Source organism: Thalassophryne amazonica, chromosome 3 (genome assembly GCF_902500255.1).
Source record: "Thalassophryne amazonica chromosome 3, fThaAma1.1, whole genome shotgun sequence".
In the NCBI taxonomy this organism is placed as follows: domain Eukaryota; kingdom Metazoa; phylum Chordata; class Actinopteri; order Batrachoidiformes; family Batrachoididae; genus Thalassophryne; species Thalassophryne amazonica.
In genome coordinates this window covers 148,934,308-148,951,521 of record NC_047105.1, presented here as the reverse complement: position 1 = coordinate 148,951,521, position 17,214 = coordinate 148,934,308, and the positions used below count along the sequence as shown (strand labels likewise).

General features: G+C 43.8%; 1 protein-coding gene across 2 annotated transcripts; it reads left to right on the top strand.

Moving 5' to 3' along the window:
* The first annotated feature begins 369 nt into the window (after nucleotides 1-369).
* elf3 (E74-like factor 3 (ets domain transcription factor, epithelial-specific)) lies at nucleotides 370-16,149 on the top strand. Of its 2 annotated transcripts, none has more exons than XM_034167510.1 (8): nucleotides 370-630; nucleotides 8,047-8,280; nucleotides 11,434-11,541; nucleotides 11,617-11,742; nucleotides 11,844-11,930; nucleotides 12,099-12,209; nucleotides 12,299-12,494; nucleotides 13,472-16,149. In XM_034167510.1, the coding sequence occupies exons 1-8, from the start codon at nucleotides 492-494 to the stop codon at nucleotides 13,575-13,577; spliced, it is 1,107 nt and encodes a 368-aa protein (XP_034023401.1). In that variant the 5' UTR covers nucleotides 370-491; the 3' UTR covers nucleotides 13,578-16,149. The 2 variants fall into 2 exon arrangements, with proteins under 2 accessions (XP_034023401.1, XP_034023400.1); XM_034167509.1 differs by having other exon boundaries at nucleotides 11,617-11,766.
* Nucleotides 16,150-17,214: the final 1,065 nt, after the last annotated feature.

Genomic DNA, 17,214 nt, shown 5'->3' with positions numbered 1-17,214 from the left:
TCTGATCACAGAAACTCCACCCCTCCTACTGAATGTCACAAACGTTTGTTTTTGTTGTTTTTAAATAAAACCACTTTGAGTCCTTTTTGTTTGGCGCTCTTTGTGATGTCACAAGGCTTTTGTGTTAGTGCATAGACATGAACGAAGGTTATTTACATTCTGCTTCCTGTCACAAAAATGCAAAGTAGAAACCAGCTGTGAAAGAGGACAGCAGGACAGGTTTGGTTAGTTGATCCAGTTCTTTGGAAGCAGGGGGAGGAGGAACGAGGGCGGAGGTGTAGCCACGTTCATGTGGAATTCCCCTCACCTGAGCCTGACTCCCCCCCCCACACACACACACACTGCAGGTGTATAAGTAGACAGAGAGAACAGGTGTGGGCAGAGGGAGCTGTACACCACAGAGGCCTGTTTGACCGCACAGTGTCCGACATCAGGTGGAGACAAAAGTGAGACGTGCTGAGTCGTGTGCTCGTGTCTCTGTCAGTGACTCCATGTCGTCACCGTGTCTGAGCAGCGTTCTGACTCACGCCAACCTAACCATGTACCACTCGGCTGTGTCTGACATGCTGTCACAGCAGACGGGCTTCCTGACCACCGTCAACATCACTGAACCCGACCGCAACCCAACTGGTAAGAAGAAGAAAAAAAACCTCTTCCTGTTGTTTTCTGCTCTGGATTCACGCTCTTTCCTTTTTCTGACGTTTTCTGAAGGACTGTCTTTATTTTTGACTGTCAATAAAAAGTATCAGTCCTTCAGCTTCTCCCTTTCTTCACTTGGGGTCAGTGCAGCGGAGCCGAGATTGATCTGCGTGCTGATTTAGCTTATGTTTGATGTCAGATGCTCTTCCTGATGGAGCTCCACATTACATGGAGTCCGGGCAGTATGGTCTTCAACTGGACTCCTTCCGCTATAGAAACAAGCCCACAAACAACTTGTTCACCTCCCCTGCGTATGTTTTTGACCCTCATTAAAAATAAAAATAAAAAAAAATATATTTTTATTCAGGCGTTTACAGACTCCTGAATATGACACTTCATGTCTATGTCCTTGGACATGACGCTTCTTTTGCTTTGTCTCTGTACCCTCTGCTGGAAATGTGTTCAATCTTACCTCAGCCAGGAACCTGTGATGGATTGGGTCCTCGTCCAAGGCACGCCTAAGACTCCAGTGGACTTGACATTACAGAATTCGGGTATGCGTGCCAGTACAAATGGACCATAAGGTCTGCACATGAAAAATATTCAAAATCTGACTTCTTATGATGCTGAAACAAAATTATTTTCTGATCTCGGCATGAAATTTCTTAGTTCGGAAATTAGTAAAAGCTACATCGCTCAAGTGCGTCACTTTGCCGTCTCTAATCCATCCAGCAGATCCAAGTCAGAGGAAGTTCATGTTCGAGACTGCATTTCAGGGTTCAGATTAAAAGCACAACATGAGCAAAATTCAAAGTGAACAGGTCAAGACAAAACATATGGGCGCCTGGCTTTTTTTTTTTTTTTTGGTCTTTGTTGTAATCAAGCAGTAAGATCCAACTTTGGGCATAAGAAAAAGAAGAAACAACTGCAGTTCCTTGACCAACCTCTTGATGCTGACTCCATAAAGGAGCAGATTCCCATCAAAGTCCATGTCAGCAGGCTGGGAACAAAACCAGTTTTATCTCTATAGCTAGTCTCTCCCCCCCCCATGTGATGACTGTGCTGGGTGGGGAGTTTGAGTCATTATTTTATAACTCATTAGTTCAAGATATTTGAGGTCATAAAGTGTGTTTGTGTGTCTGTGTGTGTGCATGTGAGTGTGTGTGTGTGTGTGTGTGTGTGTGTGTGTGTGTGTGTGTGTGTGTGTGTGTGTGTGTGTGTGTGTGTGTGTGTGCGTGTGTGTGTGTGTGGTGATGGCATTAGAACTTTTAGCAGCTATCAGTAGCTTGATGATGTTGAGTCCAGTTCATCCTCGATAAAGCAGACATGCTCATGTTGTCCGGTACTGGACATTCATCATCTTCCCCAGCAAGTTCCAATTTTCAATTTATTTCAGTTTGTTTTCATGTATATAGCGCTAAATCACAACAGAGTTGCCTCGAGGTGCTACACACAAGTAAGGTCTAACATTACCAACAGAGCAACAGTGGTAAGGAAAAACTGCCTCTGAGGAAGAAACCTCAAGCAGACCAGACTCAAAGGCGTGACCCTCTGGGCCATGCTACAGACATAAATTATGTGCACCGGCAACATAAATATTGCCAGTGCACAGGACAGTTTCTGGAACAGATACCACACCCATCTCTGGATGGAGCTGCACCTTAAACAGAGAGAAAATAAAAAAGCAGAATCAGGCATCAGAAAGACAACAAATACAGTATAATTTGCCAGCATGAATCAACAAGAAAAACAGGAAATACTAAGGTGATCACCGGCCACTAGCCCTAAGCTTCACTAAAAGACCCAGAATTTAAGTAAAGTTGAGGCCGCGGCACGCTCCGTTTACTAATAAAATTAATTAAAAGAGTAAAAAGCACAGTAACATACCATGTCAGTATGCTAGCCATTTGAAAAGGAAAATAAGTGCGTCTTAAGTCTGGATTTGAAAGTCTCTACAGAATCTGACTGTTTTATTGACGAAGGGAGATCATTCCACAGAACAGGGGCATGATAAGAGAAAGCTCTGTGACCCCCAGGCTTTTTATTCACCCTAGGGACACAAAGTAGTCCTGCACCCTGAGAATGCAAAACCCAGGCCGGTACGAAAAGGTTTAATTAGGTCAGCTAGGTAGGGAGGTGCCAGTCCATGAACAATTTTATAGACGAGTAGCAGAACCTTAAAATCTGATCTCACTGGGACAGGAAGCCAGTGAAGAGATGCCAAAATAGGTGTAATGTGGTCAAACATTCTGCTTCCTGTCAAATGTCTGGCAGCAGCATTTTGAACCAATTGGAGAGCCCTAATGCTGGACTGCGGTAAACCAGAAAATAGAATATGGCAGTAGTTCAATCTAGAAGAGATAAACGCATGAATCAGGGTCTCAGCATCAGCCATAGACAGGATGGGACGAATCTTTCCTATATTTCGTAGGTGGAAGAAAGCAGTCCTCATAATATTTCTAATGTGGAGGTCAAAGGACAACGTAGGATCAAAAATTACCCCAAGGTTGTTCACTTTGTCAGTGTGATGATGACACACGAGCTGAGGCTAAGTGTTAACTGGTCAAATTGATGCTGAAGTCTCACTGGACCAAGGACCATCATTTCAGTCTCATCAGAGTTTAAAAGAAGGAAGTTTCTAGACATCCAGCTTCTCACTGCTGCAAGGCAATCTTCTAAGGATTTTATGTGGATGAGATTACCAGCAGTTATCAGCATGTATAACTGAGAATCATCAGCATAACAGTGAAAGGTAATCCCAAAATGCCACAATATGTGCCCAAGGGGTGCTGCATAAATGGAGAAAACAGGGGGCCTAAGACAGACCCCTGTGGAACCCCAAATTTCATGTCACTAAGGTTAGAGGGAGTGTTAATATACAAAACACAGTAAGAACGACTGGTCAGGTATGACGTCAACCAGGCAAGGGCACTCCCAGTAATCCCAAAATGATTTTCCAGCCTGTCAAGTAGAATATGATGATCCACTGTATCAAAAGCAGCACTGAGATTTAACAGCACCAGAACTGTAGTGCTGTCTGAATCCATTGCAAGTCGATGATCATTCACCAATCCAGGAACTCTTGTGATGTAAAAGGAGAGCAAACTACAGGTGGTTGTCCATGAATAAGTTTTGCCACCATGTTGAACAAGAACTTTGAGTTATGCTTGTTTTTGTTGATCAAATCAGAGTAATAGGTTCGCTTTGTAGCCAATAATGCATGCTTATAGTCTAAGATAGCATCACGCCACACAAGGTGGAATACTTCTAATTTTGAACTACGCCATTTCTGTTCTAGATCTCAAGCCTCATGCTTGAGGTCAGGTAAGTAATCATTGAACCAAGGTGAGTGTGTTTTGGGGGGATGTGGTTTTGACAAAGGTGGCACAATCATGTTGAATGTAGTATTGAGCACTGAGTTTAAACTGTCCACAAGGCTGTCTACTGATTAGACATTGTATGAGACAATATGATACGATACACTTTATTGTCATCAAATCAAATCAATTTTATTTATATAGCGCCAAATTACAACAAACAGTTGCCCCAAGGCGCTTTATATTGTAAGGCAAAAGCCATACAATAATTACAGAAAAACCCCAACAGTCAAAACGACCCCCTATGAGCAAGCACTTGGCGACAGTGGGAAGGAAAAACTCCCTTTTAACAGGAAGAAACCTCTAGCAGAACCAGGCTCAGGGAGGGGCAGTCTTCTGCTGGGACTGGTTGGGGCTGAGGGGAGAGAATCAGGAAAAAGACATGCTGTGGAGGGGAGCAGAGATCCATCACTAATGATTAAATGCAGAGTGGTGCATACAGAGCAAAAAGAGAAAGAAACACTCAGTGCATCATGGGAACCCCCCCCCCCAGCAGTCTAAGTCTATAGCAGCATAACTAAGGGATGGTTCAGGGTCACCTGATCCAGCCCTAACTATAAGCTTTAGCAAAAAGGAAAGTTTTAAGCCTAATCTTAAAAGTAGAGAGGGTGTCTGTCTCCCTGATCTGAATTGGGAGCTGGTTCCACAGGAGAGGAGCCTGAAAGCTGAAGGCTCTGCCTCCCATTCTACTCTTACAAACCCTAGGAACTACAAGTAAGCCTGCAGTCTGAGAGCGAAGCACTCTATTGGGGTGATATGGTACCGTGAGGTCCCTAAGATAAGATGGGACCTGATTATTCAAAACCTTATAAGTAAGAAGAAAAATTTTAAATTCTATTCTGGAATTAACAGGGAGCCAATGAAGTAGAAGCCAATCTGGGTGAAATATGCTCTCTCCTTCTAGTCCCTGTCAGTACTCTAGCTGCAGCATTTTGAATTAACTGAAGGCTTTTCAGGGAACTTTTAGGACAACCTGATAATAATGAATTACAATAGTCCAGCCTAGAGGAAATAAATGCATGAATTAGTTTTTCAGCATCACTCTGAGACAAGACCTTTCTGATTTTAGAGATATTGTGCAAATCCAAAAAAGCAGTCCTACATATTTGCTTAATATACGCATTGAAGAACATATCCTGATCAAAAATGACTCCAAGATTTCTCACAGTATTACTAGAGGTCAGGGTAATGCCATCCAGAGTAAGGATCTGGTTAGACACCATGTTTCTAAGATTTGTAGGGCCAAGTACAATAACTTCAGTTTTATCTGAATTTAAAAGCAGGAAATTAGAGGTCATCCATGTGTTTATGTCTGAAAGACATTCCTGCAGTTTAACTAATTGGTGTGTGTCCTCTGGCTTCATGGATAGATAAAGCTGGGTATCATCAATCAATCAATCAACTTTTTTCTTGTATAGCGCCAAATCACAACAAACAGTTGCCCCAAGGCGCTCCACATTGCAAGGCAAGGCCATACAATAATTATGAAACACAGTCTACGTCTAAAGCAACATAACCAAGGGATGGTCCAGGGTCACCCGATCCAGCCCTAACTATAAGCCTTAGCGAAAAGGAAAGTTTTAAGACTAATCTTAAAAGTAGAGAGGGTATCTGTCTCCCTGATCTGAATTGGGAGCTGGTTCCACAGGAGAGGAGCCTGAAAGCTGAAGGCTCTGCCTCCCATTCTACTCTTACAAACCCTAGGAACTACAAGTAAGCCCGCAGTCTGAGAGCGAAGCGCTCTAATGGGGTAATATGGTACTACGAGGTCCCTAAGATAAGATGGGACCTGATTATTCAAAACCTTATAAGTAAGAAGAAGAATTTTAAATTCTATTCTAGCATTAACAGGAAGCCAATGAAGGGAGGCCAACACGGGTGAGATATGCTCTCTCCTGCTAGTCCCCGTCAGTACTCTAGCTGCAGCATTCTGAACCAACTGAAGGCTTTTTAGGGAACTTTTAGGACAACCTGATAATAATGAATTACAATAGTCCAGCCTAGAGGAAACAAATGCATGAATTAGTTTTTCAGCATCACTCTGAGACAAGACCTTTCTGATTTTAGAGATATTGCGTAAATGCAAAAAGGCAGTCCTACATATTTGTTTAATATGCGCTTTGAATGACATATCCTGATCAAAAATAACTCCAAGATTTCTCACAGTATTACTAGAGATCAGGGAAATGCCATCCAGAGTAACGATCTGGTTAGACACCATGCTTCTAAGATTTGTGGGGCCAAGTACAATAACTTCAGTTTTATCTGAGTTTAAAAGCAGGAAATTAGAGGTCATCCATGTCTTTATGTCTGTAAGACAATCCTGCAGTTTAGCTAATTGGTGCGTATCCTCTGGCTTCATGGATAGATAAAGCTGGGTATCATCTGCGTAACAATGAAAATTTAAGCAATACCGTCTAATAATACTGCCCAAGGGAAGCATGTATAAAGTGAATAAAATTGGTCCTAGCACAGAACCTTGTGGAACTCCATAATTAACTTTAGTCTGTGAAGAAGATTCCCCATTTACATGAACAAACTGTAATCTATTAGACAAATAAGATTCAAACCACCGCAGCGCAATGCCTTTAATACCTATGACATGCTCTAATCTCTGTAATAAAATTTTATGGTCAACAGTATCAAAAGCAGCACTGAGGTCCAACAGAACAAGCACAGAGATAAGTCCACTGTCCGAAGCCATAAGAAGATCATTTGTAACCTTCACTAATGCTGTTTCTGTACTATGATGAATTCTGAAACCTGACTGAAACTCTTCAAATAGACCATTCCTCTGCAGATGATCAGTTAGCTGTTTTACAACTACCCTTTCAAGAATTTTTGAGGGGGACTTCAAGTGCTCTGCAAACATTTCTGTCTCAAAAATCAATAAATACAACAACAAAACAGTACACTGCTTGCATGCCTGTAGAACATTCATCAGCATATTGCACAATTCCCATAATATAATTTACAATTAAAACAGGATAATAACACAGATACAAACAGATTTCACTCATTTTTATTTTAGCTTAGCTTCATGTTTTCCAAACATGAAGCTAGGATATCAGGCACTCTAGCTTTGAGGTTGAGCTGAATTCTGGCCACACCCCTCCTGGCCTGCCTAGGTGTGGGTGAAAATGATGAAGCATGTAGAATGTGGCATCATGCACACAGACCTCCACAGGGTTGGTCTGAAGGTTTGATTAAAAGTTCCTTTTAAACAATGTGTGAGGTCAGCACCAGCAGCCTGTAGTCCCTGAGGGCACTGGAACAGGCCCTTTTTGGTCCAGTTTGTCTGCTGAGATGTTGTGTGGTCAATGTGTCCACGTGTATGAAGTCTGCTGAAAACACGGTTCAGCTCTTTGCCTCTGTCAGTGTTTCCAGCAACCAATTTGTTGCTGAGCCTATAACCGCTCACGGTCCTCTCCAGACCTTCCTGGTGTTCTGCTACAGATTCCTCCTGCAGACCTCCAGCATCCATTTTACCAGCCAGATGGACTCAGAAGATTCAGATTAAGTGTCTTGTCCAAGGATTCAAACAGGTAGCACGTCTTGGAATCAAACCCAGGTCTACATATTGGCAGGCTGGCTCCTTATCCACTCAGCTACATGATCTACTCCTGTTCTTGGCTCCTTGTCTGTTGACTCTTTTTGTTAAACATTAGAAGAGCTTCAGTTTGTGCTGAAAGCTAATCTCAGAGCAAATAGCTGCCTTTTTTTCCAAACATCTCCCAGCAGGAGGCTGGACTTTGACCTCATTTATACTCTGTGGGTTCAATCATTTACGACACGGACAATGTTTAACGCAGACAGAGGAAGAGCTCAGACTGTGGACAAAAATTACATCAATACCAAAGAACCAGCAGATGTAATCCTCAGCTTCATTATGCTGAAAGGCACAAAAGGACAAAACAAAGCAGAGAAAATGTCTCTGTCATTTATACCATCAGACATGAAAGACGTGCCAGAATTACTGGAACTAAAATACCACTCACGTCTGTCTCTGTGTCTGTCTGCCTATCTGTAGGTCAATGTTACCGCCAAATGAGTCCTCACTATTGGACAACAGAAGACGTTCTGGACTGGATCAGCGACCACGTGGAGAACACAAAGTTTGATGCAAGCAGTTTGAGTCTGGCTGACTGCACCATGGATGGCCCCGCCCTCTGTCAGATAAGCCAAGACCAGATGGCCTGGCTTTTTGGACCACAGCTTGGGCCACACCTTCACCAGTGTCTGGAAGAACAAAAGACCAAATATGGTAATTCAGCATCATTCTTCTTGTGATTAAACATGTTTAATAGTGTTGTGAATTGGACCTGTCGTCCTCAGTAGTTTTCTCAAGTGAGTTATTGAGCTGACTCGAGCAGGGAATGCAGAGACGAGTCTGGAGCTAGCATGAACTGCCCGGTATCATGGCGTTGCGGACTCAATGTCGAACACCAATAACAAATATGATCCTATACTTTAGCAACATCTGTCGCTTTCATTCTAGCTGTTTTTTTATGCAATAGGGGTGAGGTGAGGGGTGAAGTTAGGGGCGAGGTGAGGGGCGAGCTGAGGGGTGAAGTTAGGGGCGAGCTGAGGGGTGAAGTTAGGGGCGAGGTGAGGGGTGAAATTAGGGGCAAGGTGAGGGGTGAAATTAGGGGCGAGGTGAGGGGCGAGGCGAGGGGTGAGGTGAGGGGCAAGGTGAGGGGCGAGGTGAGGGGTGAAGTTAGGGGCGAGGTGAGGGGTGAAGTTAGGGGCTAGGTGAGGGGCGAGGTTAGGGGCGAGGTGAGGGGTGAGCTGAGGGGTGAGGCGAGGGGCAAGGTGAGGAGTGAAGTTAGGGGCGAGGTGAGGGGTGAAGTTAGGGGCTAGGTGAGGGGCGAGGTTAGGGGCGAGGTGAGGGGTGAAATTAGGGGTGAGGCGAGGGGTGAGGTGAGGGGCGAGGTGAGGGGTGAAGTTAGGGGCGAGGTGAGGGTGAGCTGAGGGGTGAGGCGAGGGGCGAGGTGAGGAGTGAAGTTAGGGGCGAGGTGAGGGGCGAGGTGAGGGGTGAAGTTAGGGGCGAGGTGAGTGGAGAGTGATTTGTGAGGGGTGAGGTGAGCGGTGAAGTTAGGGGTGAGGTGAGCGGTGAAGTTAGGGGTGAGGTGAGTGGAGAGTGATTTGTGAGGGGTGAGGTGAGGGGTGAAGTTAGGGGCGAGGTGAGGGGTGAAGTTACGGGCGAGGTGAGGGGCGAGGTGAGGGGTGAAGTTAGGGGCGAGGTGAGGGGTGAAGTTACGGGCGAGGTGAGGGGTGAGGTGAGGGGTGAAGTTAGGGGCGAGGTGAGTGGCGAGTGATTTGCGAGGTGAGGGGCGAGGTGAGGGATGAGGTGAGGGGTGCAGTCTGCCATGATGTGGTCCAAACAGTTGAGGGTGTGTGGCGATGTGTTTCAGTGACATTTTTTATTCTGCACTCCTTTTCTTATCTTCAGTGACCATTTTTACTGGACGTCATATATTGACGGCACACATGCAGTTTGGACTACGTATTTGTGTGTGTCTGTGTGCGTGCAGTGTGTGTGCATTCTATCTATTTTTGAATATGACTTGCTCATAGCTGCACCTCTTGTTGAACAGTTTATCAAATGTCAATTTTGGAATATCACCTTCAGCGTTTCCTTTTTGATTTTTATAATCCAGATCCTGTGGACGGAGAGATCCACGAAGGTTTGGTCAATGTGCAGAGCAGGAAGTGATGTTTTTGAAACCCAGCAGCAGTGAGTGTATCTGCTTCATGATGATTGGTCAGTGAGACCGGTGGTGCTGTTGGCATTTTCACACCCAGCATCCGCATCTTCTAGATTCCAAATGCCCATGTGTGTGTAGGAATGTGCATATGTATAGTTCCAAATGAGGCACAGTCAGGCACAATGCTGGTACCTTCTTTTCTGTCCACAACAGCGTTACAGTTTGTACTTCAGTTCTCCAAGAACCATGTCTAAATTCACTGATAGTGTTTGTGGTATTTGATATCGCAGTGGTCCTTAACTCCACACCGAGTGCAAACAGAACATGAAAGTGAACTCAAAAGGTCATCAAATAAAAGGAACAACTAAGAAAAGAACACAAGTCTAACAAGTGGTTTGAAGGATATTTTCTGGCTTCTTTCATCCCTCCCTGCAGATGGAATCCTGAGAATCAAAATGTTTCTGTTGATAATAAATCAGTAAGATGTGCACAACCCCATGCTTTATTACAGAAAAACATCACCAACACTAATCCAACACTCCAACCTTCTCAGCTCCCACAGCACCACAGGTAACAGTTCTTAACTTGCCTTCCAAAGTACTGCAGGCTGTGTGCATCACTGAAATTCACCTCCAAGTCCAGCTGATACAGCTGCAGCACTCACAGCAGTCAGTGCATGTTCTTTACACAGGTGTTAGTCCAAGAGTCAAACCTGGTTCCAGCCTTATGTCTCTTTGGCCAGATGATTGTCAGCTGCTGTGTTCATGCAGATCTGTTTCTGCACCAGAAAATCTCTCCACACCTTTGATTTGTAGCTCAGCACTGTGCATGCTGCAGACCACGCTGTCAAGTGACATGCTGGCTGATTTTGTGATTTGCCTGCAACACACCTGTGAATAACAAAGACTGCAGATAGATGGTAACATGGGTCAGTCTAGGAGCAGACCAGGTTGGAAACTAAAGCTGTTCCATAGTCTGCTGGAAGCAGTGACAATGATTAATCTATTTTTTTTTCAATTGATTTTCATTTATATAGTGCCAAATCACAACAGAGTTGCCTCAAGGTGCTTCACTTGAGCCAAATACTTCACTTTTCTGAAGTATTTGTTGTATAATCACAAGAATAAAAGCTATATAGATGTTATGTTGTCCTCATTTTTTATTGGGAAGTCTTACACATGGAGCATCACAGTGGATAAGTGGTTAGCACTGGTGCTTCACAGCAAGAAGGTCATGGGATCGATTCCCAGCCTTTCTGTATCGAGTTTGCATGTTCTCCCCGTGTCTGTGTGGGTTTGCTCCGGACACTCCGGTTTCCTCCACCAATCAGAAACATGCTTATTTAGGGTCTGCTCCTTTCTCTGCCCCTGACCAAGGCAGCGTCTACATCTGGAGTTGGTCCCTGGGTGCCGGACTGTGGCTGCCCACTGCTCCTAGTGGTTAGATTGTGTCTAACTGTAATTAGGATGGTTAAATGTAGAGGGCAGGTTCCATTGTATATATACGTGCAATGACAATAAAGGTTCTATTCACAGCAGTGGCAAATGTAAATGAGCCTGTCATAGTTTCATGAATAATAACAAGATTTGGCCTTTAAGGTTTTGAGCAGCAGACTGAAAGTCGACTAATGATGAGAGTAGTGACAGCCTGCTGGAAAATGATGAATGAGTAATGGATTTGGGTTGTCCTCTCTTCTTATCTTTGTTCAGAGCTGCCAAACCTGTCCACACATGAGCTCAATGAGACCTGCCAGCTCCTGGACAAGTTTTTGGACAAGCTGAACTTTCCTTTGCTCAGCACCATCAGAATTGGCCAAAGTAGGGACTGTCTCCTTCTGTTACATACCACCATAATGCGGTTGCAGCATTACAAATCATCATCATGTTTTTCAGCACCTGCTGAAGTGATCAGCAAGAAGGAGTTTGACTTCATTGATGATTATGATCTGACAAAGGTAACTGTGGAACCTGTAGTACCCCTGGAGGATTCTGAGTACCTGTCTGACACTCTGTCTGAGAGTGAGTACAGCTCCTTGTCCATCGGTCACTATCAGGCGTCTTCCTCAACCTCCTGACTGGCTGCGTCTTCTTCACATGTCTAATGGTCTCTGTGTCTTCAGGTGGCACGTTTGGCATCTCGAGCATTGGCTCTCCAGAGTCCAGGAGTGGGGAATCAGACCCAGAGTTCTCATATCCTCTGATTTCCAGTAAGTAATCTAGTCAGTGCATTTATTCTGTTTTTGAATAAACTGAAAACGCTTATGCTCTTTTGATCCTTTCTGTAAGATGATTATAAGGAACTATGGCTGCTGTGTCAGAATATCATTGTTTTTCTGATTTCCTGCCAAAAAGCTCATTGACTGCTTTGTTGACAGGGTCCCAAATCAAAACAGAGAAAGGATCCAAACGACCCCGGGGCCGACCTCCTAAGCTCAGCAGAGGTCACAGCAGTAACGTCTTTGACCATCCCAAAAAAAACAAACACAGTGAGACACAGTTCTTTTATATGGTACATTTTCATTTGCATCAGGCAATAAACTCAAGCTGACGTTGTGTTCCTGGTTCCCTTCTTCAGCACCACGGGGGGCTCACTTATGGGAGTTCATCAGGGACATCCTGATACACCCCGAGAGGAACCAGGGCCTGATGAAATGGGAAGACCGGCGTGAGGGTGTCTTCAAGTTCCTCAAATCTGAGGCCGTGGCTCAGATGTGGGGTCAGAAGAAGAAGAACAGCAGCATGACATACGAGAAACTGAGCCGTGCCATGAGGTGAGCTGATGTCAGGTTACCTGACACAGTTAGGGTTAGGGTTAGCTAACCTAGCAGTTACTGTTCCGTCAGGCGCAGCCAGTCCCACCAAAGCACCTGGATTACAATTTTTAAAGCTTCAGAGCTTCAACACAGGTTTTCTTCTGCAAAACAACAAAGCAACATGTTGCTTTGTTGTCTCTACTTCCAAACCAGAAGCTGCAGTGGGGGGTGGAGTCTCTAGGTGGACTGCAAAGACACCAAAAAAAAGTGAGAAGGGAATCCAAAAAAAACAACAAAGCAAATGTGTGTAAACTGTGCTGGCAACATACAGCGATAGTTTCATCTCAACTTTCCAAAGTTTCCCTCCAACAGCGTGCACAGAAACCATTAAATGCTACAGTTCTAACCGCGTACAACACGCGCGCTCACTAATATCACGTCATCCTGTGGCTGATGGATATTAGCAAGCACATGCATTAAGGACACATAAAAAAATGTGACAATTGTGCATATGAGCATGGTGGCATCATGACTTGATCACATTTATCATAGTTCATTGTGGACTTTAAACATGACCCCTACATTAATCTGTTTTACTTGATGAAATTAAATCTGCTTAAGACTCAACACAAGGGGGACAGAAACACAAGGGGGGGAGGGGGGGTTTGGTATGCGTGGGGGGAGTCATGTCTGCAAATGAGTTTGTATCAGTCTCTGTCCGTGTGTAAGGGTTAGGGTTAGGGAGGGCAGATAAGGGTAGCGCATTGGTAGTAATAATTTTTTTTTTTATCGTTTAAAGTCTGGTATAGGTCCTGAGGTCCACAACAGCACAGAGCTCTATAGTGTTAATAATAATAAACATAAAGATCAGCTATAACCATTTCAGTAACTTCCCACTCTAATGTGGTCAAAGTACTGCTGCTCGACCTGACTGGACAATGTTGGAGATTTAGTGTGTTCAAAAAGCCCACTAACAGCTTTTGTCTTTCTTGTAGGTACTACTATAAACGTGACATCCTGGAGCGAGTAGATGGTCGAAGACTGGTTTACAAGTTTGGAAAGAATTCCAGTGGCTGGAAGATAGAAGAAATAGGCATGTGAGGCATCAGTCCAAAACTTGGCTTCTTTCTGGTTTCTAGTTTCCAGAAGCTGATCATACTTGTGTAAGACAAAAATGTTCAAGACACTAACTTCCTCTTAGAAGGAAGGTGTCAAAGAAAATGTAAGCCAGTGTTTTTGGCTCTAGTAGGTTTTATGAACCAATATTGTTGTTTTAATTGTGTATGTTTGTGACAGTTTCCACAAAAGCTTTAAGATGTTTGTTGGAACAAAGCTGGACATCATTTTGACACTTTCTCTTGACAGCAAGAGGACAATGAAGAGGAATGATGTCTTTTTTTCCTCTTTGTTTGTTTGTTTGTTTGTTTTGGGGATATGTGGATATATTGACCATATGACACTGGGTATATTTCTTACATTTATAATGCCTGAAAATGTTTATTTGTTTATTTGTTTTGCTTTTTAACATTTCACACATTTGTATACAAAATCATTTGACTCTTCATTGTTGATGTAAAATTGGAAATAAATTTGTCTAATGCTGATGAACTTACTGTGAAGGACAAAGATTAAATGGAGCGAAGTGCAGTCAGTAGAAATGTCTTGAGTAGTAATCATGTATATATAGCATGGCTTATACTCACTGCACCAGTACCAGTGTAGAGTTAAAATGACTGGATGAGTGAATTAGTCCCAGCTAGCACGTGTCATCAATAACTCAAAAGCAATAAATAAGACACAGTCTGAAGGCTGTCATCTCGTAAACCAGCAAATAAATACAACGCATAATGAAGACAAGTGTGATTGTAATTGGTGCATTTTGAATAAAAGAGCACCTTTGTTTTGCCTTTGTCACATCCTGTAGACATGTCTGACACCTACTGGATGGTTAGTGGACAACCCTAATTTAAACATTTGGAGGTGAAACTTTAAACACAAGTGAATGAACTTGACTCCCATTGTTTATGAATTACGTGCACTGTGTACAGTCTGTACGTGCACTGTGTACGGTCTGTATGTGAGCTGTGTATGGTCTATATGTGCACTGTGTACAGTCTATATATGCACTGTGTACAGTCTATATGTGCACTGTGTACAGTCTGTATGTGCGCTGTGTACGGTCTGTATGTGCGCTGTGTACGGTCTGTATGTGAGCTGTGTACGGTCTGTATGTGAGCTGTGTACGGACTGTACGTGCAGTGTGTACGGTCTATACGTGAGCTGTGTACGGACTGTACGTGTAGTGTGTATGGGCTGTATGTGAGCTGTGTATGGTCTATATGTGCACTGTGTACAGTCTATATGTGCACTGTGTACAGTCTGTATGTGTGCTGTGTACAGTCTGTATGTGCGCTGTGTACACTCTGTATGTGAGCTGTGTACGGACTGTACGTGCAGTGTGTACGGTCTGTATGTGAGCTGTGTATGGTTTGTATGTGAGCTGTGTATGGTCTGTATCTGAGCTGTGTACGGTCTGTATGTGAGCTGTGTACGGACTGTACGTGCAGTGTGTACGGTCTGTATGTGAGCTGTGTATGGTTTGTATGTGAGCTGTGTATGGTCTGTATCTGAGCTGTGTACGGTCTGTATGTGAGCTGTGTACGGACTGTACGTGCAGTGTGTACGGTCTGTATGTGAGCTGTGTACGGTCTGTACGTGCAGTGTGTACTGCCTGTATGTGAGCTGTGTATGGTCTGTATCTGAGCTGTGTACGGTCTGTATGTGAGCTGTGTACGGTCTGTACGTGCAGTGTGTACTGCCTGTATGTGAGCTGTGTACGATCTGTACGTGCAGTGTGTACTGCCTGTATGTGAGCTGTGTACGGTCTGTACGTGCACTGTGTACTGCCTGTATGTGAGCTGTGTACAGTCTATATGTGAGCTGTGTATGGTCTGTATGTGAGCTGTGTACGGTCTGTATGTGAGCTGTGTATGGTCTGTATCTGTGCTGTGTACGGTCTGTATCTGTGCTGTGTATGGTCTGTATGTGAGCTGTGTACGGTCTGTATGTGAGCTGTGTACGGTCTGTATGTGCAGTGTGTACGGTCTGTATGTGAGCTGTGTACGGTCTGTACGTGCAGTGTGTACTGCCTGTATGTGCGCTGTGTACTGCCTGTATGTGCACTGTGTACGGTCTGTATGTGAGCTGTGTACGGACTGTATGTGCAGTGGGTACGGTCTGTATGTGAGCTGTGTACGGTCTGTATGTGCAGTGTGTACTGCCTGTATGTGAGCTGTGTACTGCCTGTATGTGAGCTGTGTATGGTCTGTATGTGAGCTGTGTACGGTCTGTATGTGAGCTGTGTACAGCAGGGGTGCCCAAGCTCGGTCCTCGAGACCTGCCTTCTTGACACTCTTAGTTGTCTCTCTGTTCCAACACACCTGAATCCAGTGAAAGACTCATTAAAATCCTGCTAACGAGTAGATCACAAGGACTGAACTTGGCCACCCCTGGTTACAGTGTGTATGTGTGCTGCATGTGTATACATTGTATGTTATGTAAGTGTATTTTCACTCCAACACTTTTTAATGATTGTTATAATGTGATTTATCCACTTTGCTAAGTATTTGTGCACCAAACCTATTATTTGTGTTGTCTCATTGTGTGGGTTATATATATTTTAAAGAATTGTGATATTAATACATTTTGCCATTAATTTCTTTGTTCTTGAAGTTCTTATTCTTGTCACAAAGAATAGAAGATCTGGAGTTGTTTTATTTCATTGTTTAATGGTCCACAAGCAGGTTTTCAGTGTTGACAAGTTTACATTATTCCCAGCTTGTGCAATTCACTTTTTACTGCTTATGAACAAACACACACAACAACACACACACGTGTTGGGACAAGAACAAACCCACTACAGCTACAGCAAATTGTTAACAACAAGAAAGAGGGGGAAAAAAAAGGGGGGGGGGGGGAATAAAAAATAAATACCAAAAAAGGGGGGGGGGGGTTGGGGGGGGGTGGGAGAGATGTATATACCATGAGTCTCAGGTTAATGTTCTCCAAATCCTCCGCTCTCCTCCCACAGTCACCTCTCCCCTCCACTTCACAGCCAAGACAGTCTGAGTATTTCATCCTTCACATGAAAATCAATCTACTACATTTCACGTATCATCCATTTTGTAAGTGGTTCAAATAGGGGCCCCATAATTTTAAAAACACCTCCTCTTGGTCATTCAGTCTAAAAGTCAACCGTTCATAGTTGGCCATTTTGGATATTTCTTCTAACCATTCATTGATTGGAATAACATTTTTTGATTTCCAGTGTCTAAGAATGATCCTACAACCTGTCACGAGGGCCAATTTACACCATAGGGTCTGCTGACAGGATAACCTCATTTAACTTGTTATCAAACCTAAAATACAAAAGGCGGGGCCCTGAGATATATCTATCTCAAGAACTTTGTTGATAACTAATATTATATTTTCCAAAGGTTCTGTGTCATTTCACACTCATACAGCATGTGTACAAGTGTTCCCTCCCACCTCTCACATCTCCAGCATAACTCCGAGTCACAGAGCTTTAACCTTGCCATCTTACTGGGGGTCCAATACATTCTATGTATAATTTTGTACATAATTAAGCGAATCTGTGTCTCTCTTGACATCTTATGCCAAGACGTAGTAATTTCTTCCCACTTCTCCCCAACGATCTCACCCCCTAAGTCCATCTCCC

Excerpts from the sequence above, each read along its gene's own strand:
- elf3 (XM_034167509.1), top strand. The coding sequence starts at position 492 with ATGTCGTCACCGTGTCTGAGCAGCGTTCTGACTCACGCCAACCTAACC. Across the intron at positions 631-8,046 it reads ACCCGACCGCAACCCAACTG|GTCAATGTTACCGCCAAATG; the intron begins GTAAGAAGAAGA and ends GCCTATCTGTAG. Across the intron at positions 11,767-11,843 it reads GTACAGCTCCTTGTCCATCG|GTGGCACGTTTGGCATCTCG; the intron begins GTCACTATCAGG and ends CTGTGTCTTCAG.